This window comes from Chelonoidis abingdonii, chromosome 1, assembly GCF_003597395.2.
Source record: "Chelonoidis abingdonii isolate Lonesome George chromosome 1, CheloAbing_2.0, whole genome shotgun sequence".
NCBI lineage: Eukaryota > Metazoa > Chordata > Testudines > Testudinidae > Chelonoidis > Chelonoidis abingdonii.
Window position 1 is genome coordinate 94,723,910 of NC_133769.1, and position 12,830 is coordinate 94,736,739.

Consider the following 12,830-nt stretch of genomic DNA (forward strand, 5'->3'; position numbering starts at 1 on the left):
ACTTCCTGAAATGGTTACACCTAGTACTCGTAGTGAGTTTTACCATCAACATATGAACGGCCATACTGGGTCAGACCCAAGGTCCATATAGCCCAGTATCCTGTCTTTTGATAGTGGCCAATGCCAGGTGCCCCAGAGGGAATGAACAGAACAAGTAATCACCAAGTGATCCATCTGCTGTCGCCCATTCTCAGCTTCTGGCAAACAAAGGCTAGAGACACCATCCCTGCCCATCCTGGCTAATAGCCATTGAAAGATTTACATTTAAAAGATTAACTACAGTGTTCATTTAAAAAACAAACCCTATTCTGTTGTTTTTGATACAAGATGGTGCGAGTCAACCATTCTGAACAAACATTGGAGTTTTCCTTTAAGCAGCTTGCCCAACGCCACACACCATAAATCAGCAGCAGAGCTAGGAACAGAATTTAGGGCTCCAAGTGCCTAAATCCCTTCTCTAGCCATTAGACCGCACCTTTTCTCTTGGTAGCCTAAAATATATATTATGTTAGACCAAGGATGGGAAAACTTTTTGGCCCGGGGGCCACACTGGGGTTGCAAAACGGTATGGAGAGTCGGGTAGGGAAGGTTGTGCCTCCCCAAACAGCCTTCCCCCTACCCCCTCCCACTTCCTGCCCCCTGACTGCCCCCCTAAGAACTCCTAACTCATCCAACCCCTCCACTCCGTGTTCTCTGACTGTCCCCTCCTGGGATCTCCACCCCTAAACATCCCCCAGGAACCCCACCCTCATCCAATCCCCGCTGCTCCCTGTCCCCTGACCGTCCCCTCCTGGGACCCTCTACCCCTAACCGCCCCCCCCGGGACCCCATCAGTTGCTGTCTCGACCTGCTCCTGTCCCCTGACCACCCCCTCCTGGGAACCTCTGCCCATAACTGCCCTCTGGTACGGTCCCCACCCACTTTCGAATGTGGCCTCTGCGAACATTGGCGGAGACTCAGGAGCAGCAGGGGCAGCCAGCAGCTGGAGATTAAGGTGGTTTCCCCTTCAAAGCCCCACTTCTCTCCTGCTGGCTGCGTGGCCACCCGGTGCTGCTCCTGAGTCCTCCGGCCGTGTTCCCCACACTCCTGCCACCCACACCGCCCACCTGCTCCCCTGCCCCCGCAGTGCAGCCCCTCCCTCCTGTCGGGGGTGCACTGGTGCTGAGCTGCCCGAGTGCCCAGCCCTGCAGCTCCCTGTTGTTGGGGGGCCTGTGCTACAGCACCCTGTCTTCATGGTTAAATCTGCCCTGAGCCACGCCTCCCAGTCGGAGTCAGCCATGCTACCGCGCTGCCAGCATGGCAAGCTGAGGCTACGGGTGAACAGCAGGGGAGGGGCCAGGGATGGCCAGGAGCTCAGGGCGTAGATATGGCCCACAGGCCTTAGTTTCCCCACCTCTGCATTAAGCCCTGTCACCTGTAGCTACCCACTATGCAAGTTTTAAAGCATGAGGACAGATTTATAAATGCTTCATCGCCACTGATTCACTTACCTTGGCAATATCATACATGACAGAGATTTTAAACTCCCAGTCCATGAAGGTGCCATCTGGGTAGGAGATCTTATCATTTAAGACATCCTGGGAGGACAAGAAGGAGACAAAGCTCTGAATCACACAGCCTTTTGGCCAATGACTAAAAAGGGGTGCCCCTCTGTTTTACTTAAGAAGTATGTAAATTATGACAGACACTGGGTTACTTGGAGGCTAGGGAATGGAATATAAGTTTGTCCTACACAGCAACTACAAAAAGGTGAGAACCTAATTTCTAGCCACTGTGTTTTCCAGTGGCAAAAACTAGCCTCTGTGAATACGTTTGCCTGCATGAACACTGTGCAAATCCTAGCACGACATTCAGTGAGAGTCTTTCCATTGACTCAGGAGCAATGCCAGTTTACACCTGCTGAGGATTGACTCCAGGCAGGAGAAGGGAGAGGAGCAGAAGAGAACAAGTCTGCGATATTACTTCACAGAAGTACTCAAGTAATATTCACAGTACTCAAGTACTTCACACAAGTACTCAAGTAATATTACTGACTGGCAGGTTAGCCATCTGGCAGGTTAGCATTTCATTTTACAAACTGGTAAGAGAGGCTTGCACAGTTATTTACCCGCAATGATCCTCTCTCACAGTATTCAATCACCCCAAAGATCATCATGTCCATCTTCACTGTGCCATAGAACTTTGTCAGGTTGTAATAGTCGATCTGGAGGAGCTAGAGCAAAAATAATTTATCCATTAAAAACAGCATGGGAGCCAAAATTAAGTCTGATGCTGTGAAGGGGCTCTCAGTCCCAGACCCTGATATGATGTGTGGGTTCTCTGTGTGCAGTTGTGAGAGAACCAAAGTGGGTGATTGCTGAAGGGCAGCTCTCATTCCAGAGCCTTCTGATCTAGGAGATAAGGGTGGGGAGTGACTGTTTACTGTATTACAAAGTCCACAGTCTCCATTATGCCTCTGCAGTAGAACCTCACAGTTTCACACCCTGGAAATGAATACCCATTATAAATGACTGAATGTTGCAAATTAGTTAGTAAATGAACAAATAATAAAAATATGAGGATCCTGCATGATAGTACGTACTTTGTTCATTTAGTTAGGCTATTGTAGTTTCATTTAAATTATTTATAATACTTTACAATGTATCTGTCCCTTATATAAAAATGTACGTAGCATATTTTGTAAAAAATTGTGAAGTATTAAAGCCAAATTAAACCCTAATATAGGGTATAATTCCGTGAAAGTTAATGGGGATGTATTTGTATACACCAGAGATACATTTAGCCCTTAGCAATAGGAGATTTGACTACAACAGTCCACTATTAAATGATTGGTATGAAGTGAGGAAAGAGAAATCAGTGCTAAAAATGATGCTTATAAAAATGTGGATTAACAAGGTTCTATCAAGTTCATGAGTGGTCTCAGTCATCCTCAACTTCAATGACTTACAGTGCAGAATCAGAACTGTGCATAAGACCCAACCCCCATAACAAACAGAGGGGCCCTCAGGCTACAGTAGCCTGTGGGATGGACAAACACACATGGATTTGGGGGAATGAGTTCACTAATTAGTTTCCTTCAGTCTGTAGTGCCTAGCTTGTACATGAAACAGTTACCTTGTTCAGTTCAATCTTTTGTTTCTCTGTGAAATTCCCATCATTGTGTTTGAGATCTTTCAGGATCACCACCTGAAAACAAAAAACAACTGGAAGGAAACCATAGCAGTTGCACAACAACAATCTGTGCTCCCTTCAACTACTTTTGGTATTTGAATATATCCTTATCCACTAATAAGTAATGGAGTTATATTAATTTTCACAAGATTTACCAAGCTGTCCTGGAACAGACTAAGGGGCTGATCTTTCAAACTCTTCACTCACATGAGTCACCTTACTCAGGCAAAAAGTTCAGCTGAAATTCAGGGGATTTCACACATAAATAAGAGTCCTCCTTTTCCCATCTAGTCCACTAATTTACCTCATGCCACATCACATCAGACCAGTGGTCTATTATGTCTTGGATCCTGCCTTTTGCCATTCGGGACTAGGCCAGTGGTTCGTTGAGTCCAATATTCTGCCTCTGGCAGTTGTTAATACAAGAGGGCCTCAAAGGAAAATGAACACCTCACCCCTTCCATAAATTCACTAGTTTAGCACGGTTAGATGAGAATGGGGGTGGCACTGCTTCCTGATCTCTGAAGAGAACCAACTGCCTTTCACAGAAGCCTCTCACTAAAGAAGGGAAGGGGAGCATTTTACCTTCTTGTCATATTTGGCTTGGCGCAGTCTCTGGATTGTGTCACGCCTCTTGTCTTCATCAATCTGGGGAACAAAGAAGACTCATTAGCCAGCAATTATAACATACGAACCCCACCCTGGCAGGCACCAGACTACAGAGAGAAAAATAATGCCAAAGTATGGTACTGTCTGCATGGGTGTCTCTCTCTTTAAAGCCCAGCTAAATCCCAAAGCATACAACCACCATTCACGCAACTCCCATATGCCATCAGGGTCTTTTCCTCTGATCAATACTATTGGCCTGTGATTTACAGACAAAACAAGGATCAACCCCTTCTTGAAAAGGGATGTTATTTGTGATACTAATGGTGAGGGAACCCAATGGAAGAGCCTGGAAAGATTTACCCTGCCTGTTTTACAGTCGTACAAAGAATTTGTACTTGCTGTATTACGTGGGGAAGTTACTGGGGATTAATCTCATTCCTCTTCTGCACAGTGCATAGCAGGTGAAAAGACAGTGAATCAATTTTAACAGATACTTCTACCACTGTCAGAAACCAAGCAGTAGTCACTGTTTGTCTGACACTAAACCTTGATAGTGCAGAGACTCTGAGTCCCCACAACCCTCCCTCCATGGGGATATCTTGTTTCTCCTACCTTCAGACTGACATGGCTTGTCTCATTGGTCTCCAGAGGCAGGATCTTGTCAGGGGGGATGTGAGACCATTTCTTCTGCCGAAGTGCAATATCTCTCCTATACTTCCTGTGAAAGAAGCGAACCTGTTTCTATCAAACAACTGGAATCCATATTGCTGAATGCAGTGGGGAATCTTGGAGTATTAGAATCCTGTGCACTAGCTCCTGTACTCTTTTCTTCATGCATTCCTGGAGAGCCTGCTCTTACAGCTCCCAGCGTTGAGGCCTGGAAGGGAGAAATACCCTCTCCATCACATACACCTTTTCCCCCTGATTCTAGGGAAGTCTGGTCTCTCTGAGGTTTCAGCACTATAGATCTGAAGGGGTCAAAGCAAAAGAGGAATTGCTGGCAGGTTGCTGCCTAATTCTTCACATTCATACACAGGGGAAGACAATGCAAGTTACTGCAGAATGAGTCTGTGATAACTTATACTGTTTACTTTTCTTGCTATTGAACATCCTCTGAAGGCAATCCCAGAGGAAAACATGGATCAGATGAGCCCCTGGCAGCAAGGCTCTTGCAGAAATGAATTGTGCTATCCAGAAAAAGCAAGAAGCCAGTGGGGAGGCAGCAGAATGAAGGAAGGTGACTTCTTGTAGAGGGCCTTTGCCTCTGACAGATTTCCTGATTATATTGGGGAATAATCCTTGGAATTGGGGCATGGAATCCCCTGTCTTTTCTGCAGGAATGTCCTCCCTCAACAGAAGAATTAAGACAAAACTGTGAAACAAGCAAACAATTCATTGGAATTTCCACTCTTCTTTGTGGGTTGCTGCTGTATAAAAAGGATTGGTTAGTGGAATGCTGGCAAATCCTGAACAGTGATTGGCTGCTGGAGAATGCTCTGGAATACTGAAGATCCTAGGATGCTGACTGACATAAATATTTTATGTTTCTAACATATTTTAACTGCCATTGCTAAGGGGAGAGGGAGAAAATGTCCATTTTTAGCTGTAATTCCCCCCCCCCCGATTTTAGTCTGGAATGTTGAGTTGCATTTGAACCATCATAATTTGCCAATAGGAGCACCAGTCAAAGTGCTAGACAGTCATGAGATCATGGGGCTCTAGTTATATGGGTCTCACAGTATCTCTGCTGAATTCCCCATATGAAGCTCTAACAGTATTCAAGAACAGAGAGATGTCATAAGGGAGAAATTTCAAGATGTCTTGGAAAACATTAAATTGTGGGAAATTCCCATTTCACAATCTTAACTAGAAAATTCTATGAACTATCAATAAATAAGGCAACTAATCCTAGTAGAAAAGAAAGATCCATTTGACTTGTTAGTACCAAGCACTTATTGGACTGGAATGACATTTCCAATGTCTAATACCGGTTTTGTGTTTTTTTGAGGACTCTGGATTGATTTGTTTACTTGGAAGTCAGAACTACCCAGAAAAGTGTGGCTAGTTTAGGAACTCCACACATTGGGTGATATATAAGAAATGATTGGAGCGCTTGTTCATTTTCTTGCCTAATGGATCCTTAGGAGCATTATTATCATCTATCAAGAGATAAGACTTACTAGAGCAGGAAATTACTGCACAATTGAAACTAGGGTCAGATGACCTCAGTTTAGGTAGGCTGCTTGTGGAGCTTGGTTATATTGATGGAAAGAGCAAAACTGGTATCAAGTGTAGACAGTTATTAATCAGGACATTAACTGGCTGACAAAAGAGAATGGCATTGTCAGGTCTCTCTTCTTCCTTGAGAATTGTGAGGGGATCCACTGCATCATCTGAATTAACTAGAATTGTGAAGTTTGGTAACATTTCTACATGCAAAGAGTAAATTCATTGGAAAAAAATAGCAAGAATTGATTCTGAGGAATCCCCAGGGATTTCTTCTGCATTGGAGGCTCTCAGAGACCACAGTGATGGGTGTGGCATAAAACTCTAAATGGAATTCAATGATTAATATCTTTGCCATCAATAGATTCATTGGAATAGATTCAGGAGGGGTAATAGCACCTTTGGCAGCAGTACAAAGTGTCTGGAAATAGCCTTCTGTCAAATTTCTGGCAGCTCTTCAACAAATAAACAAATACAGATTAACTTTATCAGTCTGTTGGCATGTTTGCCCTTAGGGTTTGGGAACAATCAGCTCTTCTGTTTCTTGAGTACAGCTGGGCACCCAAGTGTGGACTGACTACATCAACTTGGAGTCTTATCTCACGGAAAGTGTTAACTAGCAAGGAGAATACATCAGGTCAAAATGACAATGGTTAAAGTGTGCTACCAATCAGGTTTTCATAGAATCCAATGTTCTTGTCTCTGAAGTCCTTTGATCTGTGGAAAAGGAGTTGTCTGAGCTACTAAAGGTAGAAGGTCCAGATAAAATATACATCTCTAAAACCACTGAATATGACGGTTCTGACTCCTGTGAATATGAGAGATATATAGATGCATTGGAAATGGGTTGAACTTTTTCTTTGAGAGGATCCTAGAGTGTGTTTCAGTTTCTATTTATCTGATTTTTCCACCATGATAGAAGCTATACCATGATCTAGTTAGAAAATTTTAGCCATAGAAAAAACATGTGAACTAGCTGCAATAAGGCAAGACAAGTCTGGGAAAATAGTAAGAGACAAAGTGGATCTAGAAACTGTGACACCAAAACTTTCTGGTGTTTTTATTTGTGCAATGACACAAGATTGAGTCATCCTTTCAGAATGAACTGTTAAGTTACCAAAAGGGTAAAGAAACATAGTAGAGTAATAGAAAGGGCTAAGTGTGAGAAAAAGTCTGAAGGTTGGCCTTGTCCTCACAAAGACACTTGTGTGTGTATGCAAAGTAGTGCTTTCTAGGGGGTGGAATAGGCCTGATCATCTGTCACATCTACCACCTGAGCAACTGGATCATTTCTCAAAGCAGAGTGCTGAATGCAGGTGCCATGCGTGGTGTCTACAACAGAGTGGCACATACAGAGGGAGAAGCCAGCAAGATCCTTGCCGATGGGTGGGAGATAATTTGAAGGATTTTCAAGGAGATATCAAACAACCCATGCCCAGAAGTAGCAAATGCAGGAGAGAAGAAAGATGAGGCTTGTACCTCAACACCAGCAGAGCGATGATCAGAACCAACACCACGGTCCCAGTGAGTGCAAAGACAGCGATTGTCAGGATGGGTGGGCCTGCAAAGCAGAGAAATGGGGAAATATACAACCTTAGTGAGAACACACTGAAGACGTATTAAAAAATACATACCCGGGGCCTGATGCAAAGTCTGTTGAAATCAGTGGAAGATTGGCCTCCAGTTAGGAAGGCAGGACATCAGGCCACCAATAAATAAATCAGTTAAGCAGATATGCATGAGGAGTCATGAGGTGTCTCCCTGCCAACCCCCTGAAACATATGTCTCACTTATAGAAGCCTGCATGTTTCCAAACATGATTTTAATAATGTGACTGGGTGATGTTTGAAATGGGAGTATCAGAGCACTAGTTTTGTTCTTGAGGCTCTGCTACCCTCTTGTGGCTGCTGATACTATAGCATGCTAAACAGTATTCCACCACGAATGAATATTGTGTATTCTTCCTAAAGAACCAGAATAAAATTTATGTTGGAGTGTATAGACTCCATCCAGGGATTGGTAGGGTGGGTGTTAAAACTCTGAGCAATAGAAAAGTCAAAGGTGAAAGCCCTAATTTTAAGGAATGTCATAGGGAAGAGTGGCAGAATTGGATCAGCAGTTGCAAATTACACACTATAAAAGGGTTGTGTTCTAGTTATTGAGTTTGGTTAGCTTTCTAGAGGAAAGAGGACATAGCTAGCTAGAACAGTTTTGATAGGAGGTGGATGGTAACAGTAACTTAAACTTTGGCTATCTAAAGCCATTTTCTGTTTGAATATATTTATTTGGAAACTGGCTGGAGGAAGCCTTTTTAAACTCTTGGCTTTGGAAAGCATTTATGTTTGTTTGTTTTGCCTAAGCTGCAAAAAATCTGGTTATATCAGAAGTTGGACTTCTAGATTTGCAAGTACTGATCCCCTGCTTTACTATGGCTTGCTTGACTGCTACAAATTGAAAATGGTAGTATATGCATAATCCTGAACTAAGCCTAATAGCTCTGGATTTGTGTTTTCATAGACTTTTGGATGATTCAGGAAGCCTATTTATGGCGCTAAAACATATACTGGTCTCATTATAATGTTTCTACTATCGAGGAAACTAAACTCTGTAAAAATGTCAGGTTTCCTATTTTTTGGCTATAAATGACTTCCTGAGGCATTTTCTTAAGGAGTTTGAGGATGGTGGAAGAATGTAAATGAAAACACTACGTTCCATGTAACCCTTTACTGCAAATGGACTCAAGATTGGGGGGAGAACAATGAGTGGGACCTCAGCTTAGCTACATTTGCACAATAACGCTTGTCAACAGAGATATGTAGGACATTAGCTTAATGTGCTAAATAACTCTTTTGCCAAATAATCAAAGTGCTCATCTGCTCTCTAGTGGGTTTTTGGTGCCACTATGTTCCACAAAACTCTGAATTCTAGTAGTCTGGATTTAAAATCTGATTAAATACAGAAGGAACTTTTGGTCACCAAGAGAAAGTGGTATGTCATGATTCTGTGGTCCAGACTTGTCCTAGGTCATACAAAGGGTCAGCAGAAAGCTATCAAGAACTGAAACAGAGTCTGGGTCAAGCCAGTGGGAGCTAGGTTGAGCTCACTTTTACGGGGAGTGTCCTCTTCCTTGTTTCATTAGCAAAGAGTGAAGCTGAATGCAGGTTAAGTTCAACAAGTATAATGTCATTAAACCCTGTGCACTGCGCTCTCCCTGAGGCTGGAAGCAACTCAGACAAACTCCACCCATTCCCTGTCCCCTGGTGTGCTGTCAATAACAGTCCTTGTCCCTCCAGGGAATAAGGGCCCTCTGGCTCCAGTTCCACTGATCACAATATACTGATGGCTGAGTTAGTATCAGCCTGTGATAGGGTGTCTATCCCACACAAGGGAGAAGGGGTTAAGGTGGCTAGCTGAGCCAATTAACTACCCAGGCTGCACCTGGAGGAGAAGCCAGGGAACAGGGATTAATTAGAGTCAAGGCTCAGCTGGACAGGGACAGGAACAGGAGCAGTCTGTATAAAGCCCAAAAGCTGACAGTAGCTGGAGGCCACAGGGAAGTAGTCTTCATTTGCTTCCTGGGAGAAGGGCAATATGGTTAGGACTGGAGGGTAGTCTACAGCTACTCCCTGGGAAGATGGAGTTTGGGCTGGCAAACCCATAGAACCAGAAAGATAGGAAAAGCTCAGGGGAAAAGCAGCAAGGTATGGGATAGGGCAGATCTTAGCAAGTGATGGAAGGGCCCCTGATCTGGAACACAGAGTAGAGGGAAGGACCAGTTTCCCCTGCCAGCCACTGGGGAAGTAGCGCAGACCAGGAGGCAGGAAGCAGACTGCCTGGGACAAATTGTGTTGAAAGATTTTGATGCCACAAGAGGGAAACGCTGAGTGATCTGGCAGAGGAAGCAGGAAGCTCTGGAAGTGAGAGGGGGGACTGTGGACAGAGAGATGGGGTGGAACTGCAAGAAGGGGTGTTGCCCTGGCACAGCTAATCCCCAGAACAGCCAGAGGAGGCACCATCCAGTAGTGAGTGAAGTACAGCCATACTGAACTGTTCTCCACCTACAGCTTTTTGTACAGCTTACAGCTATTTGCATACAAGACACTGTGTTAACATGGAGTTAAGCTTTCTGGCTCTCCACAGAACCCTAGGCTCTTCATGCTCATCCACAACGTGAGTTTGTGTCCAAAAATCCAAAGGTCAGAAAGCCAGAAAATGAGCGGTTCAGGTGCCAGGTGGAGGTACTATTGCATGGGCTAAGAAAGCACAAACCTTAGAAATGTAGGAAATGCAAAGTTAGGAAGACACCTGCCATGCAACATTAACTCTGCCCCTTTGGTCCATCACAGTAACATTACACTTCAATAAAGTTTTTACTGTCCAATGTGATCTCTTCCAGCCACATAGAATCATAGAGTATCAGGGTTGAAAGAGACCTCAGGAGGTCATCTAGTCCAACCCCCTGCTCAAAGCAGGACCAATCTCCAACTAAATCATCCCAGCCAGGGCTTTGTCAAGCTTGACCTTAAAAACCTCTAAGGAAGGAGATTCTAGGCCTTCAGACCTCCCTGTACATTCCAGTGCTTCACCACCTCTCGCCTAGTGAACAAAGTTTTTTCCTCATCATCCAACTAACGGTCCCCGCACTAAACTTGGAGACCATTAAACTATCTTCGTCTCGATCGAGGCAGGTTACCAGGACTGAAAACGTCTGATCTATCCTCGTTGTGAACCCCCTTTCAGGAGGTTGAAAGCAGCATTCAAATCCCCACTCATTCTTCTTCTGCAGACTAAACGATCCCTCCGCTCAGCTTTCCTCATAAGGTCATGTTGCTCCAGCCTGCTAATCATTTTTGGCCCTTCGCTGGACGTCTTCACCAGTTTATTTCCATGATCCTTTCTGAGTTGTCGCCGGTAACTGGACCCAGTATTCCCAGATGAGGCTCACAATGTCGAATCAGAGGGGAATGATCAGTCCCTTATCTGCTGGCAATCCCACCTAGCTTATACAGCTGCAACATGGCAGGGTAGCCTGCTTGGGGCAAAGAGGGCAACCTGTTACTCATATCCAGCTCTTTCGTCACTTAAAGCTCTGGGGCTTCCTTTTTTGCAGAACTCTGGCCCTAGCTAAACGGGGGCAGGTCCCTATGCCTGTACAAGTGCATGGGATTCTTCATCCTAAGCGCAGGACTCTGCAACTTGTCCTTGTTGAACCTCATCCGATCGTTTTGCGAGCCCAGGATCCTCTAATTTGTCTAGGGTCCCTCTGTATCCTAGTCGCCTGACCCCAGATATCTACCTAAGCGGCCTCCCATTTTTAATGTCTATTGGAAACACCTTGCTCAGGTGCAGTTCACACCATACTGCCAGATCTCTATTATGAAGATATTGAACAAAACTCCAGGGCCCCCGGCACGGAGCTGCGAGAACCCCTTGGGGCACCGGCCACTTGATATGCGAGCTGCCATACTAGAGCCATCGAGCCATTGATCACTACCCTAACATTGAGGCCCGATGATCTAGCAGCTGTCTACTCCCGCTTAACCAGCCATTCGCACTTTCGCAGCCTGCATTATTCTTTTAACTCGCTGGCAGAAATGACTGTGGGGAAACAGTATCAAAAGCTTGCTAAGTCAAGAATAACACATCACTGCTTTCCCTCACCCACCAGAGCCAGTTCTGTTATCACAGAAGCAATTAGGTTAATCAGGCATGACTTGCCTTGGTAAATCCATGCTGATGTTCATGATACTTTCCTCCTCTAGTGCTTCAGAATTAATTCTTGAGGACCTCTCCAATATTTTTCGAGGGACTGAGGTGAGGCTGACTGGCCTGTAATTCCCCAGATCCTCCTCCTTCCCTTTTTTAAAGATGAGCACTACATTAGCCTTTTTCCAGTCATCCAGGACCTCCCTTGATTGCCATGAGTTTTCAAAGATAGTGGCCAATGGCTCTGCAATCACATCCGCCAACTCCTTTAGCACTCTCGGATGCAGCACATCCGGCCCCATGGACTTGTGCTTGTTCAGCTTTTCTAAATAGTCCTGAACCACTTCTTTCTCCACAGAGGGCTGGTCACCTCCTCCCCATGCTGTGCTGCCCAGTGCAGTAGTCTGGGAGCTGACCTTGTTCGTGTAGAAAGAGGCAAAAAAACCATTGAGTATATTAGCTTTTTCCACATCCTCTGTCACTAGGTTGCCTCCCTCACTCAGTAAAGGGCCCAAACTTTCCTTGACTTTCTTCTTGTTGCTAATGTACCTGAAGAAACCCTTCTTGTTACTCTTAACATCTCTTGCTAGCTGCAACTCCAAGTGTGATTTGGCTTTCCTGATTTCACACCTGTATGCCTGAGCAATATTTTTATACTCCTCCCTGGTCATTTGTCCAATCTTCCACTTCTTGTAAGCTTCTTTTTTACGTTTAAGATCAGCAAGGATTTCACTGTTAAGTCAAGCTTGTCACCTGCCATATTTACTATTCTTTCTACACATCAGGATGGTTTGTTCCTGCAACCTCAATAAGGATTCTTTAAAATACAACCAGCTCTCCTGGACTCCTTTCCCCCTCATGTTATTTTTCCAGGGGATCCTGCCCAAAGTCTGCTTTTCTGAAGTCCAGGGTCTATATTCTGCTGCTCTCCTTTCTTCCTTGTGTCAGGATCCTGAACTCAACCATCTCATGGTCACTGCCTCCCAGGTTCCCATCCACTTTTGCTTCCCCTATTAATTCTTTCTCGTTTGTGAGCAGCAGGTGAAGAAGAGCTCTGCCCCTAGTTGGTTCCTCCAGCACTTGCACCAGGAAATTGTCCTCTGTACTTCCCAAAAACT

At 44.7% G+C, this 12,830-nt stretch overlaps 1 protein-coding gene across 1 annotated transcript in view; it reads right to left on the reverse strand.

Moving 5' to 3' along the window:
- GUCY2C (guanylate cyclase 2C) overlaps positions 1–12,830 on the reverse strand; it is a 69,839-nt gene that overhangs the window by 27,045 nt on the left and 29,964 nt on the right. The window contains exons 11-16 of the mRNA XM_032803145.2: positions 7,486–7,567; positions 4,393–4,498; positions 3,757–3,819; positions 3,115–3,186; positions 2,108–2,212; positions 1,491–1,577 (exon numbers count right to left, since the gene is read on the reverse strand). Of these exons, the coding sequence (XP_032659036.2) occupies positions 1,491–1,577; positions 2,108–2,212; positions 3,115–3,186; positions 3,757–3,819; positions 4,393–4,498; positions 7,486–7,567 (515 nt within the window). The remainder of the gene's footprint in view (positions 1–1,490; positions 1,578–2,107; positions 2,213–3,114; positions 3,187–3,756; positions 3,820–4,392; positions 4,499–7,485; positions 7,568–12,830) is intronic.